The 16,546-nt window shown below is 57.3% G+C and overlaps 2 protein-coding genes across 4 annotated transcripts in view; one reads left to right on the forward strand and one right to left on the reverse strand.

Moving 5' to 3' along the window:
- The window catches only part of LOC111156423 (deltex E3 ubiquitin ligase 1), a 33,199-nt gene extending 31,275 nt beyond the window's left edge, over nt 1–1,924 (forward strand). The window contains exons 8-9 of the mRNA XM_022517312.1: nt 52–141; nt 818–1,924. Of these exons, the coding sequence (XP_022373020.1) occupies nt 52–141; nt 818–1,042 (315 nt within the window). The 3' untranslated portion in view covers nt 1,043–1,924. The remainder of the gene's footprint in view (nt 1–51; nt 142–817) is intronic.
- A 686-nt stretch (nt 1,925–2,610) lies between these two features.
- The window catches only part of LOC111156422 (RAS protein activator like 1), a 28,594-nt gene continuing 14,658 nt past the window's right edge, over nt 2,611–16,546 (reverse strand). The window contains exons 8-21 of one of the 3 annotated variants that reach the window (XM_022517311.1): nt 15,608–15,696; nt 14,800–14,917; nt 14,535–14,688; nt 14,101–14,165; nt 13,640–13,752; nt 12,468–12,660; nt 9,469–9,606; nt 8,764–8,908; nt 7,378–7,550; nt 6,234–6,287; nt 6,017–6,152; nt 5,094–5,214; nt 4,202–4,260; nt 2,611–3,926 (exon numbers count right to left, since the gene is read on the reverse strand). In XM_022517311.1, the coding sequence (XP_022373019.1) occupies nt 3,787–3,926; nt 4,202–4,260; nt 5,094–5,214; nt 6,017–6,152; nt 6,234–6,287; nt 7,378–7,550; nt 8,764–8,908; nt 9,469–9,606; nt 12,468–12,660; nt 13,640–13,752; nt 14,101–14,165; nt 14,535–14,688; nt 14,800–14,917; nt 15,608–15,696 (1,698 nt within the window). In that variant the 3' untranslated portion in view covers nt 2,611–3,786. Of the gene's footprint in view, nt 3,927–4,183; nt 4,261–5,093; nt 5,215–6,016; nt 6,153–6,233; nt 6,372–7,377; nt 7,551–8,763; nt 8,909–9,468; nt 9,607–12,467; nt 12,661–13,639; nt 13,753–14,100; nt 14,166–14,534; nt 14,689–14,799; nt 14,918–15,607; nt 15,697–16,546 lie in introns of all 3 variants that reach the window. The other 2 variants (XM_022517309.1, XM_022517310.1) reach the window with 2 other exon arrangements.

The following is a 16,546-nucleotide window of genomic DNA, read 5'->3' on the forward strand; positions in this document are numbered from 1 at the left end:
ACCCCCCTTCCCACCTATCTGCGGTTCAAGCCTGTGCTCCCCTCCCCACAGGGCCCCGAGCACCCCAACCCAGGCAAGAAGTTCACCGCAAGAGGTTTCCCGCGCCACTGCTATCTACCCAACAACGAGAAGGGCCGGAAGGTGGGTGCCCTGAGAGTACAGGGGTGTGGAAGCTGGCCAGGGTCCCCCTCACCCCCAGTCCCTGTTTTCTCTCTGCACCAACAGCGACCACTACCCCCTAGTGCAAGTCCAGCCCTGCCAGTTGCTTCACACCCCCCCATCTCATCTGCAGCTTAGTGAGGTCAAGGTCTTGACTCCATTTTACAGAAGTCTCCGACAGGGCAAGTGACTTGCCCAAGGTCACATAGCTAGTAAGTGGGAGAGCCTGGATTTCACCCCATGCAGTCCAGGCTCTTCACCACCACACTCCCAGTTGTCGGCCTCACTTCCTGTTTTTCAAGAGAAGTCCGACCTTCTGACTTTCATGTGAAATCTCCAGTTTTTTGAATATTGCCCCGGAAGTCACCAAATTGCTATTTAGCACACCAGATACAGCTGAGGGCCTTCCATTTGTGACCCAGATGAAACAGGCAGAGAGCCTGGAAGGAGCTCTTACTGGGACCCCATCTAGGGACACGGCCAGGCTGGGTGGCCACTGGGAAGGCTGCAGGGCTTAGAAGGCACTAACGGAGCCACAGAGTGGCCAGGGAGGGAGGGAGGCTGGACTAGGGGGCATTGGATGGGGGCTCCAGCCACAGGGTGGGGCTGCGGGGGCCCTCCCCTCATGCCCACACCTGCCCGGGTACCTGCCCACCAGGTGCTCAGGCTGCTTATCACGGCCTGGGAGCGGAGACTCATCTTCACCATCGGCACATCCAACACCACGGGCGAGTCAGACACCGTGGTGTGGAACGAGATCCACCACAAGACCGAGTTTGGGTCCAACCTCACAGGCCACGGCTACCCGGACGCTAGCTACCTAGACAACGTGCTGGCGGAGCTCACAGCCCAGGGCGTGTCCGAGGCTGCGGCCAAGGCCTGAAGCCCGAGGCTGCCCACCTTCCCTCCTGCTTGGCCCCCTGGTCCGGCACTTGCCTCCCTCCGCCAGGTGTGTCCTGGCGGCCCAGGTTCAGGGCTGGGGAGGAGCCTGCGGAAGGAGCCAGAAGCATTCTGGAGATGTGGCTGGAGGTAGTTGGGATATGCTGGGAGGATGGCAGGCCAGCCGGCTCTGACTTATAGCTCCCCGAGAGGGTGGCGGAGAGAGTACCAGGAACCACAGCAACCTCCCTACCAAAAAGACAGAGCCCCACCCCCTCACGCAAACACACGTGTCCTGTTGAACACATGCACGCACACCCACGTGCCTCTACTTACCCCCAGACTGGGGGGGAAGAGACAGAAGACCCCTGTGATACTCCATATGGATTCCCATCTGTGTCTCTATCACATCAGTACAGGCTTGTCCACAGGCAGGATTCAGGTCAAGCACCCTGGGGGCCTGCTGGGGCTCCAAGGGGTAAGGGGCCCTTGGGAAGCTCAGCCTCTCACCACCCCCCCATCTCTGTCACCCATCTCTGCCACTCACTGATGGGCAGTTGTGGGCCCATGGGGTAGAAGCCCCAGCTTAGTCAGCAGGTTTGCAAAGGGGCAGGCCAGAGAGAAGGGCCCCCCCTCGAGAGAGGGCCAGAGGGATCTTATTCTGTGCTGGTGTCTCCATCCTTCTGGGACTCTGACGTCCTTCTTCTCCCCTCCCATCCCCAGGCCTTATGTCTGTCCCAGATAAGGCACTGTTCTCCTTTCCTCCCCACTCCATCCTCTCCACCAAATGCTCCCAAATGTCAAGATCCAAAGGCTGGAGCTTCTGGCTTCAGGAATAAGACAAGGAGGCCTAGCTTAGGCCAGCAGGTCTAAAAAGCAGACCGGACAGCAAAGAGTCCATTTTGCTTTCCTTGGGAGTGGGCAGTGGGGTGGCTGATGGTCTTGGCCAACCAGGGGCCTGTTGCCCAGGCAACTCACCAGCTCCGCCTCTGTTGATTGGCTGCCACGGTGGAAGTCCGCCAAGATTTAAAGGGACGCCAGCGATTGCTCTTTTGAAAACCTACCAGTCCCACTGTGGGTGGAGAAATAAATGGTCTTTCTCCTCCTCAGTCTTTTCCTGCGGAGGGGTGGAGTCGGGTGGGTGGCTCTGTCCCTGGGGGGGGGGGGGCTCTGGCCCACCCCATCGGGGAGTTTGCTACAAAATGATGGCCCCAGGACCATTGCCCCTCTCAGCCTTGGGCAGCTGGAGATGGAGGGTCCCCATAATTCTCTAGTCTTAGGGCACACAGGGAGTGTGAGGGTGACAGAGGCAGGCCCTCCCAGCCCTAGACCCCAAGAGGTGGGCCTGAAGGTGCTGTTCTCAGGCACGGCCCAAGGCAATGCACACAGCTGCTCCCTAGTAGAGAACTGGGAATGAGGGGACTCCCCCCCCCCCGCAACAGTACTGGGAATGAGGGACTTGGGCTGGGAGCTGAGAGCTTTCGGAAAAACATGGACGAGCTGGGAGACACCGTGACTGGCCCCTCGAGCCCCAGCCCCTGCCCTAAGAAAGGAGGGGCGGGTTCTGTCTAGGGACGGATCCCAGGAATGCAACAAGCTTCCTATCAGCAAGGCATGCTGGGTGGCGGAGGCATATTCTGCGGCTCCAGGCGACCCCTGCTGGCCACGCTCGGGATAGCGCTGCATCTTCCTGGGTCCCCCTAATCTCCAGATACGCTTTGGTTTCTGTCCCACCCTCTAGTCACACAAAAACCAGAAATGAGTCCTTGGAGGCCCTTCCAGTTCTGCCAGTTGGGTGTTCCCCAAATATTTTACCCTCTATGACTCATTCTCAAACAAAATCTCACCTCAAACCCCACTATACAAAGTTGCCCAGCCCCGTGATCATCAAATCCTGTGTTCGACCATATCACCAGGGGAACTTGTTAAAAATCCTGGTCCATGTGCCCACACTCCTTCAGATTCTGATTCAGTAAATCTGGGTGGGGGCCGAGAATCTGCATTTCTAGCAGAAAACCTAGGGGGTGAGTTTTGGACCACAACAGTCTAAGAAACGCCTCCCTGGCTCCCAAACCAGTTCCACGGAACCCAGTTTGACAACCACACATCTAGACACTCCCTCATTTTATACAGCATGAACCGAGGCTCAAAGAGGGGGTCAGAACCTAGGCCAAGGTCTCCCAGGCTCCAAGGGTCTGAGTCTGGCACGCTGAGCTCCAAGCCTCCATTATTCCCGAGGGAACCAGATTCTGGAAGCTTGCGGTTAGGACTCTCGGCCAAGGCAGGGTTCAGGAGGATCACTGAGGTTACACGGATTGGCAGACATGAAAACAGGAAGGGCTGAGCCTCTTTAGTGCCTGTCTGGGGCAACAAGGCCACGTGGGTGTCGGGGATTCACAGACAGCTGTATCCAGCAGCTCAGGACCAGGTGGGCCCCGTCGGTGTGGGCAGGAGCCAGTCTGGTTTAGCAGAGACCTTCCACTGAGCCGAATGAGTCAGGCTCCTTATCCCATCCACTCCCATCTGCCTCGCCCAGAGACTGAAAGTCATTCAGTACAAAGGCCAGCCCCCTGCCACAGGGCTTCCGTGCCCGGGATTTTGCACTTAGGGCACAGAGACTAGGAAATCTCCAGAAGCCTGCACCCTACAGCATCAATGAGGAACAGGACAGCCTCAAGACTCCAGGGTGCTCTGAGAGGGGGTCCTCTGGCGCCTTCCTTCCCCTTCCAGGCTGGTTCTGGCCTTTTCTCAGTGCCCGAGGGGGCTCAGGGCTGCCCTCTGCTGCTCCCACTGCTGGAACTCTTCATGGGCTCTGTCCAGATCTTCGAGCACCTCCAGCAGGCGGGCAGCTGCCTCTCTGTGCCGGGCCAGGGCACTGGGACAGACCCCTGCGAGGGAGACAAGGAGCCACGGGGGCTCAGCCAGGCCTAGGCAGGCTGCCATAACCTAGACCCAGTGGCTTTCTCAGGCTCCAGGTTGACCCTATGCCCTGAAAGCCCACACACTCCATCCCCCCCCCCCGATTCACCACACTTGCTGGTGAACTGCGAAGGGGAGGGGAGTGGTGAAGGACATAGTCGTGTGTTTGGCAAGTTATGGCAGGTGGCAGAGATGGCAAAGAAATGGGACCTCCTTAGCCGCTCACCTTCCGTGGCCCCGGAGCCCTTCTCTGCATCTGCCTCTGGACTGGAATCTATGTTGAGATCCTCCTGGAATTTCATCCTGGAAGTTGAAAGGGAGAAAGACAGGGTTGGTCCCTGACTCCCGATCTTGTTCTCCACTCCGGAGATTCTCTGCTGGTTGCAAGAGACATGACAGGTTCCCACCTGTCACCATCACCACCACCATTATCACAGCAAATACTTACAGAGTACCAGACACTGTTATAAGCCATTCCCATGTATTAACTCATTTAAGTGCCACAAAAGATGTATCCAAGGTAAGGACTTACTATTGCCTCCATTATACAGTCCACTGAGACACAGAGAGGTAAAGTAACTTGCCTAAGGTTGCACAGCATAATAACTTGCTGTCTATGCTGTGACTGGGCATCTACAAAATGCCTTACCTACATTAGCTCGTTTGACCTCTCAGGACAACTCCAGGAGGAAGGTACTATTATTATCCCTGTTTTCCATATGAGGAAACAGAGGTACAGAGAGGGTAAGCAATGTGCCCGAGATCACACAGCCAGTGAGTGGCCAGCCCAGAATTCGAAACCAGACAGGCCAGCTTCAGAACCCACTCTAGAAGGAGCTGGAACAAATCGGTCACTGGGTAGCACTGAAGCCCACCAGGAAGCCCACAGACCATCCAAGGTCTGTGCCCGTGTCCCCAGGGACCCGGATATGAAAAGATCCAAGACCCACTTCTGCACTGGGGCCTGCCTGAGGATGCCTCCCCGTCCTCCCCTTGAACCTGCACGCCATGCACCGGGAAGCTCAGCTGAAAGCGGATGGAAAGAATGAATAAATGGACGTGGGGGGCCATGCTGGGCAGCTGGCCCGGCTGGCCATTGTGGGGTGGGGGGGAGGAGGCTGGGCAGGGGCACCCACCTGAGCTGGTCCCGCCCCAGGAGCAGCTGCCGGTACACCATCTGGATCTCAGCGTCAGGATCCAGTGGGTCGCTCCAGTCCCCCAGGGTGACGGCCGAGTGTGTACGGCTGCAGCCAGCAGCTGAGGGGGACACGGCACCATCAGGACCGCCTCCCATCACCCCCTCCAGAAGCCCCCACTGCTGATGGTCCCCAAGCCCCTGACCCTTCTGCCTCTAAACTCACTCTTCTGACATACTACTTCCATCACGCCCCACTGCTTCCACTGCCACCCAGCATAGCGGTAGCCTCACCTCCTTCTAGCCTCCTCCCACAGTCCGGGCTCCAGCCACGCAGACCCTTTGCAATCTTTCAGCCCTCCCTCTGCCGCCTCCGGGTCTTTACTCATGCTCTTTGCTCTGACTACACTTCCTTACCCCATCCCTGTCTCCAACTTTGTTGCTTAACGCCTACTCTTCTCAGTTGACATCGAAACAGCACCTCCTCCATGAAGCCCTCCTTGATCTCCTACTCAGGGGCTGGATCAGAGGCATTCTCTGGCGTCTCAAAAGCCTCATCTTGGTACTTAGAAGACTGTATTACAATTGTCTGGTTATTCACTTGTCTTCCTCTAGAGCATGCCTGATGTCTGTGTTCCACTAGATGCTTAGCACATAGTAAGTGCTTAAAAAAATAAGACCTCATATGTACTGAGCACTACGTGCTCGACAGCGTTCTGTGTGCTTTGTGTCTATCAACTCACTCACTCCTCACAACCCTAGGAGGCAGGGACTGTCATCAACCCCATTCCACGCTTCAGGAGACTGAGGCATAACGAGGTTAATTAAGTAACTTGCCCCAGGTTGCTCAGCGGCCGGAGGAGGTGGGGCATCCGCTGATTGACAGGTAGGGAGGGCCGAACCCGAGCCCACCCTGCCCTTCACCTGAGCGCTCAGCCTGGAGGCAGCAGGTCCAGCGCGAGCTGCGGAAGGCACCAGGGTGGCAGGAGGCCAGCTTGTCCGGGTTGGGGGCGCTGGCCTTGCGCAGGGCTGACAGCCATTGGTTGAGCTCATTCACATTCTGCAGGAAGCCGGGGGGGGGGGGATGTCAGGGGTGCGGAACCTAAGGGATGCCCTCCTCCCCATCCTTGTGGTGCCTTACCTTGCACTGGAGGTAAGTGGTGTGCAGCACGCCCGCAGCGTCCTGCGTTAACACCTGCATCACGTGCGGCAGCTGGAAGGCGCCCTCGTCCACGCGCTCCACGGCACGGATGTGAGACACAGGGATGGAGGAGCGCATCTGGGAGACAGGTCTGTCGCTGTAGGGCGGGCTGGGGGCCGGGGTGGTGGGGCCCAGGGACAGCTTTCTTTTGGGGATGTTCCCCGGGGGTGTGTCTGTAATCTGGGCTCATGACCCCTGTCTTGAGCACTGAGTCCCCCAGTCCTGCCCCGACTGCCCCGTCTAAGGAAGCACCGACTCCCCGGGGCACCAGTGTCCATCACCGCCATCCACCGGTCAGCCCAGCAACCACATGGCAGACATGGCAGACAGGATGTGCTTTCCAGCACTCCGCAGTTACCAACTTACACCAACTTCTGAGGCTGGGTCTGTGTGCCGAGGAGGAAACTGAGGCCCAGGAGGACCCATGACCCTTCTGAGGTCACTCAGCTAGTAGAGCCAGAGTTGGAAACCAGGGATTAGAACTCTAGACTCTATGCTTTGCTGACAAAGTGGGAATAATGAGCAAGCACGCCCTGCCCAGTGTTAGCTACCATGCACCAACGTGCAGGCACAGAACTGCGCGCACACACCAGCAGGTGCCTGAGTTCTGCTGCATTTCAGTGGCAACCCTACGAGAACAGGAATCCCATGCCTTGTTTACTGCTATATGTCCAGCGCCTAGAACACTGCGTGGTATGCAGGAGGCATTCAATCATTGTTTGACGAATGACTGAGTCAACAAATGGCCGTGTGTGTGTGTGTGTGTGTGTGTGTGTGTGTGTACCTAGACATCCAGGCGGGGACCTCTGGGAGAGCAGATCCAATTTTACGTGAGCAGGATAGCACCAGCCAAAAGACGTCTGATGCCTACGTCTGTACTGTGCCCACACTGGCCCAAAAGGTGTGAGCAGAGCCTGGCCTGAGACTTTGGACCTGTTACCTTGCCCCCTCCCGGACCTCAGTTTCCCCCTGCTTACAGAGAGGCAGCTCAGGGAGGGAGGCCGCTGCTGGAAACCGCCTCCTCCTCCCCCCCCCCCACGCCTTCCCTCCTGCTCCCCGCCCTGGCTGTGGGCTAGAGCCCCACCTGCCACTCAGGACTCTTGGAGTAGGAGAGCGCCTCCCCGCTGAGCCAGAAGTACCGCTTCTTGAAGGCGAAGCGGGTGGTCAGGCTGGTGGGCTCCTCCTTGCGCTTCAGCAGGTAACCTTCACGGACGATCACCGAGGGGGCCACCAGGGCCCTGGCTGGGCCCCCAGCCTCTGGGAAATGGAGAGGGGGGGACAGTGAAACCCTCATATCCAGGCTCAACCTGCCCTGCTCGCGTGCCCAGGTGCCTCTGTGGTGAAGCGTGACTCTGCCCCCTAGAGGCAGGAGGGTGAACAACAGGACTGCTGCAGAGGGCTCCTGCTCTTAGTGGATCATGGAAGGTGGGGCCGGGGAGCAGCACAAAGTAGGCAACCAGGCGTCCCTCTCCTGAAGCTCTGTAGACAGTGGTGCAGGCAGTCAGCAGAGGGGGCATGCCTCATGAAGTCAGTCCAGTGAGTACATGGGATCTAGTCCCGCTTCCATGGGGGGTGATCCTCCCCAATGCCACAGGGACCCTGCCATGCCACAACCGGGGCTCCGCATTCCGACAGGTTCCTCTTATGTGACTTGGACCCAACTATATAGTGCACTGGGCCCTATACTGTGATACAGACTTAGCCCCAACTCTTCTGCTTAAAAAACTGTCCCAGGCTCCATTTCACTCCCCATCAAAGCCCAGCTGCCTATGAAGCCCCCACACAGTCTGGCCCCCACCTCTCCTTTGTGCCCCCTCATTCCCTCTTCTACATTGGCTCCTCCCTGTGGTTCCCTGTTCGCCACCTCGGGACCTTTGCACATACTGTTCCCAGCCTGGAATAGTTTTCCCTGGGATGTTCATGGCATGCTCTCTGTCCTCCTTGGGGCTTTGCTCTGATAGCACCCTAATGAGACCATTTCTGGCCACCCCACCTAAAATCTCAACCTGCCACCCCCACCCCAACATTCTCTTCCCTCTGTTATTTTTTCTCCCTACACAATCACTTCCGAACATACTGTACTATTTGCTAACTCCTCTTGCTTTTAGCCCATGGTCCCTGCTAGAATAAGAAACCTATAAGGGTTTCTTCTGTCTTGTCCACTGCTATTTCCCCAGCACCTGGAACAGTGTCTAGTAAGCACTTAAGAGATATTTTTTTATTGTGTGCACACCATGCGACAGCACCCACACACATCTCCACATTGGCTGGGATAGCCTGGAGGACAGGGCCTGAGCTCTGTTCATCTCTGGGATTTAGCACAGGAGGGGCCAGGAAATGTTCGTTGACTGACTAGCTGACCCACAAGTCCACAGTCTCAGTACTGGGGTGGGGTTGTGGGAGGGGGAAGGGCAGGTCCCAAGGGTCCACAGAGTGACAAGCCAGATGTGGCAGGAATGCAGGGACTCACCCTCCTCCCCATCCACATCCACCAGCTGGTCCAGGAAGTGTCTCACACGTGAGATACTCTGTAGCAGGAAGGGGTGGAGGGGCGCCATCCATAGCTCCTTGCCCTGGCCCAGCTGCTGGCCTAAGTTTCCGATGCTCTGCACAGCCTGGAGTAAAGAAGCAAGGGATGCCAGGGCGAAGGTCACTGCTGGGGGAAGGGCTGCCTACAGACCCAGAGCAGAGCCCCTGAGTCCTGACTCTCAAATCAGTGCTCAATGAATGGGGAAGACTCATAGCAGCACCTGCTTCGAACAATATCTACCCCTCCCTGTGGACAGATATGCACCCCCAGTGCCCTTATTCTGTTCCCTCCAGAGCTCGATTCCCCTACTAAGAACTGCCCTATCCTATCATGCATACTTTGGAGCCCATCAGAACCTCAAAATATGGCCACTTTGCAAAGGATGGTCTAATTCACCCTAAGGTGTAAGTGACTACCAGCCCGCTTCCCACTTTCCTCCTGGAAGGGTAAGGTTTTCATTTTAAGAGACAAAATTGGAGAACATATGAACGAATGCCTTCACATTCAGGATAGAAGGCTAATAGGTGTTTGAGATGGATTTCTCTGGGTGTCATTTGGGTCTTCTGTCAGTTTGGCCTTCCAGCTCTGTTCCTATGCTTTTCCCTGGCTAAGAACACCCAAGCTGTGGGACTCCAGTTTTGGCACCTTGGCAAGCAGTAGCAGTGAGCGGCTGGTCTGGGGATCTGCATGCTGGTCCCGGAGGTCAAACAGCTTTGGGGTGAGGATGGCAGGCGCAAAGAACCGCAGGAAGAGAAAGCCGCTTATGGCCAGGTACTTCACATCCTGCCAAGAGGAGCAGCAGGTGAGAGGAACCCCCAAGGACCCACTTCCCAGACAGGGAAACTGAGGCAGGAAGGACAACAGATTGGTGGTGCAAGGGGAAGCGGGATGGGAGATTGGCCAGAAGACCATACTGGTCTGCCAGGATGGCTTTTTCTCTCTGGACCTCAGTTTCTCCACCTGGAAAATAGAGTAACAATACCAATCCTGCATGATCAGCTTTAGCCCAACATCCTCAGAATCTGCTTTGTGCCAAGCACCGTGCTAAGGGCACAGACCTAGAAAGGAAGCAGCATCATTATTCCTCTTTTACAGAGGACGAAGCAGAAATTCAGAGATGCCAAGTGACTGGCCCAAGGTCACACAGCAGATGCGTGGAGGAGGCAGAACTCGATCTCCCGACCTATGATTTATTTTATTAATAGCACCATGCCAGATAACTGGCCACACATTTGTTTATTTCATACTCACCCTGGGAGGGATTCTATCTCCATTTTACAGGGAAGACAACTGAAGCCCAGAGAGAGGTCACCTGCCCAAGGCCACATAGCTGTAAATGGCAGAGCTAAGACTTGAACCCAGGCAGGACCGGAGCCCTCGGCTCTTCATCACACTCTCCTGCATCCGACCCTGCACACCGCCTGCTGAGTTGTCAGGAGCTCATCTCAACCGCTAATCATCCCGTGGAGTAGGTACTCTTGTCCCCATTTTCTGGATGAGGACACAGGCTCAAGAGTGAACCCAGCCCGGCTGGCTCCTGAGCCTGTCCTGGGTGTACCCCCCGCCCCAGGCTCTGCCTCCTACAAACTGTAAAGGGCGGTGCCCCGCTGTGTGAGTCCCGGACCTGGCCCACCTGCAGGTGAGTCCCGGGCCTGGCCTACCCCCAGCGCTGGCAGAGGCAGCTCAGAGAGAGGGTGTGCCTTTATCCTGGGTGCATCTGGCTCTCCCCAGATCACTCCCCACCTACCTTTCACACTTGCCCGGCTATATTTAGCCCAAGAATGTACGCCAGTATTTATTTAGGGGCCGTATTCACACTCGAGACAATACCCTCCCTGGGTACGTGCCAACTTCCTACGGCACCTCCGTGCTGACAGTGAGCCCTGGCGACAGCCGGGTTCCTGATGCTGCCCAGGAGGTGGGTCTCTGCCCCCAGCCCCGCCCTCATCTGGGACCTGAGCTGCCCCCAAGGCCACCACCCCCCTCCCATCTGCCGTATTCCAGGGTAATTTTAGTCTTTGACATCAGCTCTGACTTCCTTTCTTGAGGAGGAACAGGTGTCAGAGCGGCAGAGAAAGGAGTTCCCCTGGGTTTCCGTAACCCCATTCACCCTCGTGGGCCTGAGACAGTCCCTGCTCCCTGCCCACGGCCTCTGCCCACCGTGGGAAGTGAGGACTGGAGGACACTCGGGAGTCACACTGGGTCCCTCACAAGGGCCAGGCTGTCTAGGGAGCTGGCCTCCCCTCTTCCCTTCCCTCCTCCCTGCCACACTGTGTCCCACTTAGCACCCACAGCCCAGGTGAGAGCCTGGCAAAGTGGGGCATAAAGCCAGCGAGGTCCCAGTTTGGAGGCCCAGAGCTCACTCCTCAGCAGGGGCCGAGGGGAGAAGGGAGAAACCCCTGCTGGGAGACCAGAGGCCTCGCTTTGAGTCCACAGTCCTTGGCCAAGGCTCTTTACCTCTCTGGGCCTCAGTTTCCCCACCTGTAAACAGAACGTGGAAAGAAGTGTGGCGTAATCAAGGGCTCTTAACTCGAGCTCTAGGGACTGGGCCGTTACGTCTCCAACACTGAGCAGGTCTCAGATTTTTCTGCAAAGTGAACCCCCAGTCCACGTTTCTATGACCTCAGCACTATGTAAGAGTTAGCCTGATGTGACACCATATGTAAGGCAGGACAAAAACAGCCACGTGGAAGGGATGCTGACCATTACACCAGGGAGGCTCCACCGGGTAACCCATGGACCGGTCCGGCTGCAAACGTGTAACAGCTGGCTCAAAGTGTTGTTGTGTTGTTGTTGTTGTTGTTGTCGTTAGGCGAATTAGTGCCGACATTTAAAAAAACGAGAGACCTCCCATAAAATCCAGAAGGTTGCCTTTAGAAAAGGAACTCTCACGATCTGGCAATACTGGGTCCCCATTCCTACGTGGCAATGACTGACCATCCAGAGCGGCCCCCTTAAGACCAGCCGTGGGAGCACCAGCTTGCCGAAGTCCCTACCGCTCCCTGCCGCCCCACACTGGCCCGCTGCCTTCATTCAGCTCACTTGCCTGAGGCAGTCCCTGGGGTCCCAACTCTTAAGTCAACAGTGACAGAGCACTAGCACATGTGGGGGTTTATCTGGGGCTATTTGGGGTGTCTGCTACAGAGCACCTACCGGCATCAGCGGGCTCACTCACTCTCGGGTGCTCTCACTCCCTCTCGCTCACACTCTTTCTCTTTCTCTTTCTGAGAGCTGAATTTAAGATGCACTCACTCACTTTGTGCCAGCCTGCCTAGACGTGTGCCAATCCCAGCACCACGGGACTCAATCTCTCTGGGCCTCTGCTTCCTACTCTGGGAAATGGAAGAATACCGGTGCCCGTCCCATCGGGTGGCTATGACAAGGCAAGGAACACGTACAAGTAGGTCTGACCCCCCGTGAGGGCTATATAGAGCAGGAGCTGCTGTCACTACTCTTACCACCACCCCTGGATCCCAGACCCTGCCAGGGATCCTGTCCCCACTTCCGACAGGACACATACTTGACCATGAGCAGCCCAGGTTCTGTCCCCCGCCCCACCTTGCCTCCCTGTGTGACCCTGGACAAGCTACCGCCCCTCCCCAGCCTCAGTCTCCCCATCTGCTCCATGGGGACACGTGGCCCACCTCGTGTTCCACCTGGGGGAAGCGCTCCTTCACGCATTGGTGCAGCTGCTTGAAGGCAAGGCGCATGGCAGGCGGACAGCGCCCCACGGAGCCCACGATGGCATCCACGATGGGCCCCAGGTAGCCCGTCAACAGCCCCAGGCTGGCGTCCCGCACGTGCTCCTCCGAGGGTGTGCCCTTGAAGGAAATTCTCCTGGGGAAACAGAGTGGCTGTGCCTCCGAGCCCAGCATCTGTCTGCTCAAAACCCTCCACCAGCTCCCACTGAGCTGAGAGCACCCACCTTCCCAACCTCCCCTCCTACCATTCCCACCAGGCTTCTGGCTGCTTCTCAAACACATTGAGCTCACTCCTGTCATGGAGACTTGTCCACGCTGTTCCCTCAGCCTGAGACACTCTGGCACCCACGTTCAGCTTAAATGTCCCCTCCTCTAAGGGGCCATCCCTTCCCCGTCACACATCATCATGGGACATGTCAGCAGGGACATGCCAGACACACGCTTCCACCTCAGGGCCTTTGCACATGCTCTTCCCCCTGCCCGGGATACTCTTCCACCAGATGTGCACACCTCCCTCCCTCCTCTCCTTCAAGTCTCTGCTGAGAGGTCCCCTGCTCCATGAGACTGTCCTTCTGGCCACCCTTTGAAACACTGCAAGTCCCTGCTCTGTTCCTGGCACTTCCCACAACCCTTCCGTGCTCTAGCTCCCTCCATTCCCCTGACGACCTTCAATAACCTTCTTTAGCTGGCTGGCTACCTCCCCCTGGAAGGCGGATTTGCATCCACATATTCCCTGCTCTGGACTCAGCATTCAGCCAGTGTCTGAACAATAGGTTCTCAACCATTGTCTTGTTGAGTGGATGCTGGAATGACACTCTTCTACCTGTTATGTTCTAGTCCCTTCTTTCTTGTTCCCGCACAGGTGTAAGGTCTGTCTTGCCCGCCTCAGAGTTGGGATTCGAACCCAGGAGCTCAGTTTCGGAGCCCTGCCCATCCCCATACATGACACAGCCCAAGGATCACTGTGCTCCCAGTGAGGCTTTCTGCTGGAACACGGAGCTCCTGAGCCACCGCACCGGGGCAGGGGGGCATTGGCACAGACCCAGCCTGGCCAGGCTCTGGGCAGACCAGGGGGCTGCCGGGGGGGTTGGGTATACCCCTGAGGCGTTGCTCACCTGGAGCGGCCCAGGTCCATCTTGCACGGGTCCAGCTCCATGTACTTCTTTTCCTCGAAGATGCGGTGAATCACCGGCTTCAGGACCTCATGCAGGTAAGGCATGCCCACGAGCTGGGGGCAGGGGGACCACGTGGGATGGGGATGAGCGTGAGATCAGGCGTGCCCACGAGTTGGGGGCAGGAGGCACCGCATGGGATGGGGCTGAGCGTGAGGCTGGGCGTGCCCAGCACCTGGGACTAGGGAACCTTGCAGGGAGAGGCTCAGAGCAAGGCCGAGGCGTGCCCAAGAGCGGGAGCAGGGGGCGCTATCCAGGTGAATCTCAGGGTGAGGCCAGGCATCAGCCGCCAGCAGCCCGGCTCTGCCACCCTGAGCCAACCGAGGCCGGCCAAGCTCTGGGGTCCCAAGAAGCACAGAAAAGGAGAAAAAGCTGCAGCTGGGCCCCGGGCGTCGCCTGCTCACCTTCATAAACTGTTCCATTGCCTTGGATGCCAGGGAGTTAGAACGGAAGAGGGTGTTGGGGTCAGCTGGGAGGACAGAGGGAAGTGTTTGCTGGGGTTTGGGGCCGGATCCACCTCACCCCACCCACCCAAGGTGGGAGTCGTGCTTCTTCCAGCCTCAGGAATCAGGTACAGCTGCAGCATCAATGCCATTCACAGTCCAGGGGCCCAGAGAGATTCAATGAGCGGCCTAAGGTCACACAGCTCAAGAGTAGCAAAGCCAGCACCTGAATCCAAGACTGTATCCCCAGAGGGCTGCTGGTGTAAGGCATAGGGGCCCCCTACCCACACATATAGGAGCCCCTGACCTCTGCCTGAAGCCCCCATTTCTCCCCAAGAGACCCGTGCAGACCCATCCCTGGGGTGTGATGTCTGGGGCTCATGCGGGCAACTCACTGGTCCGGGCCACCTCACGCCGGGTGAGATAGTCCAGAAAGGGCCCGGCCAGGCCTTGGCCAAGAAAGAGCTTCACCAGCTTGGTGGCAAGGTCCTGGCGGCAGTCCCCCAAGGTCAGCTCCTCCAGCAGGGCCAGGGGACTGGCAGCATCCTCCTGGGCAAGGACAGGAGGCAGGAGAGGTGGCCCAGGGCCCTGCGACCCCACAGCAGAAGAACCCCGGGAGGGGGCCATCATCTGGATCCCCAGTGGAATGGATGTACCCACCTCTGCCGGGCCCAGCACAGATGCCATGAGCAGCTCCGTGAGCGGCTGGTAGTACCGGGAAGGGAGGACGCAGTCTTCGATGAGGCGCACCTTCAGCCGCAGCGCGCCCAAGGTCCCCCTGGCCAGGGTCAGGTCGCAGGTGAGGGAACAGTGAGTATGTACGCGCAGGCGCAGATGGCCGAGAGAGGCAGGTGTGAACACAGATAAGGAGCATGGATGTTAGCAAAACAAGGCAGATGGGGACAGCTGTGGGCAGGCGGGAACAGGCATGGCCAGTGTGGGCAGGTGGGAACCAGTACTGACGGGGATACACAGAACGGACGAGCGCACACAGTGTCAACACATAGGACGGGTGTGGAAGGACGTGGCCGGCGTCAAAAAACGTGTACACTGTGAACGGACAGTGGGGGCAGGTGTGGACAGTGTAACCGATGCAGGCAAGTGCGGACAGGTGAACAGATGTTGAAAGGGACACACAGGAATGGACAGGTAAAGTCGACGTAAGCAGTGCAGCCACTGTAAGGCCAATGTGAACAAGTGTGCACAGGCACGGAAGGACCCAGGGTTCGGAACACGCATCAACTAGTGTGAGCTGATATGTTCATGTGCAAACAGGTGGGTGGGTACAAGGTGAACTCCTCTGGACATAAGTACACACATATTGTAAGACGTGTGTTAAATAAGGGAACGGAGTGACACGGTGACAGCTTGGGGGCTGACATGGGCACCCCGCATGACCTGCCCACAAGCTGAAGATGGCAGTCACCCGGACTTCAGCCCAGCCGCCTCCCTCCGCACCCGCATTTACCCAGAATCCTCCTCGGCTCTGGGAAAGGGCAGGAGACGGAACCAGCCACTGGGGGCATTCTGCTGCAGGACCCGTGGGGGGAATTCCACCTGCGGGAGGACACGTAGACTCTCAGCTGAACTGGACTTTGCCAGGCCTAAGGCCCCACCCAGGCCTAGAAGAGCTGAATGCTCACCCAAGCAGGGGAGGCTTGGCCTGCCAGGGGCCACCTCCTCTCCACTACCATACCCGCATCGATGCAGCCGCAGCTACACTCCCTCCCCCAGCCCCAAATTATTAACTCCTGCCCGGACACTGAGGGCCTGCAGCCAACACTCAATTTACACTTGGGGAAACTGAGGCTTGGAGAGACGGAGTGACTTGTCCGAGGTCACACAGCTGCTAGAGACCAAATATCTAGACTGAGGACATTTTCAGCTCTTTCTGGGGACACACGTCGCACTTGTCCGAAAGCTTAAAGATAGTCCCAAAGGGCCCTGAACCCCACCGCCTCTCTTCTAAAATAACTTCATAGAGATGTAATTTGCATCCCATACAATTCACGTCTTTAAAGTGCGTAGTTCAATGGTTTTTGGTCTACTCACAGAGCTGCGCAACCATCACCACTAACTTCAGAACATTTTCTGTCTGCTCCCCAAACACCTGCGCTCATTGGCTGTCAGTCCCCGTCTCCCACCCCCGCCGCCAGCTCCAGGCCACCACTGACCTACTTTCTGTCATTACACAGTCACCTACTCCAGACATCTCATCTAAACGAAACCATGTTTCCAGGATTCATTCTCATTGTAGCGGGTGCCACGACCTCATTCCATTTCATGGGTGAGTAATATTCCATTGTAAGAACCAGCCACATTGTATCTACCCATTCGACCATGGAGGGACATTTGGGTTGTTTCCACTCTTGGCTATCACGAGCAACGAGCAACACTGCTGTGAACA

The sequence above is a fragment of the Enhydra lutris genome, unplaced genomic scaffold (genome assembly GCF_002288905.1).
Source record: "Enhydra lutris kenyoni isolate GAN:26980312 unplaced genomic scaffold, ASM228890v2 scaffoldscaffold46, whole genome shotgun sequence".
NCBI classification, from domain to species: domain Eukaryota; kingdom Metazoa; phylum Chordata; class Mammalia; order Carnivora; family Mustelidae; genus Enhydra; species Enhydra lutris.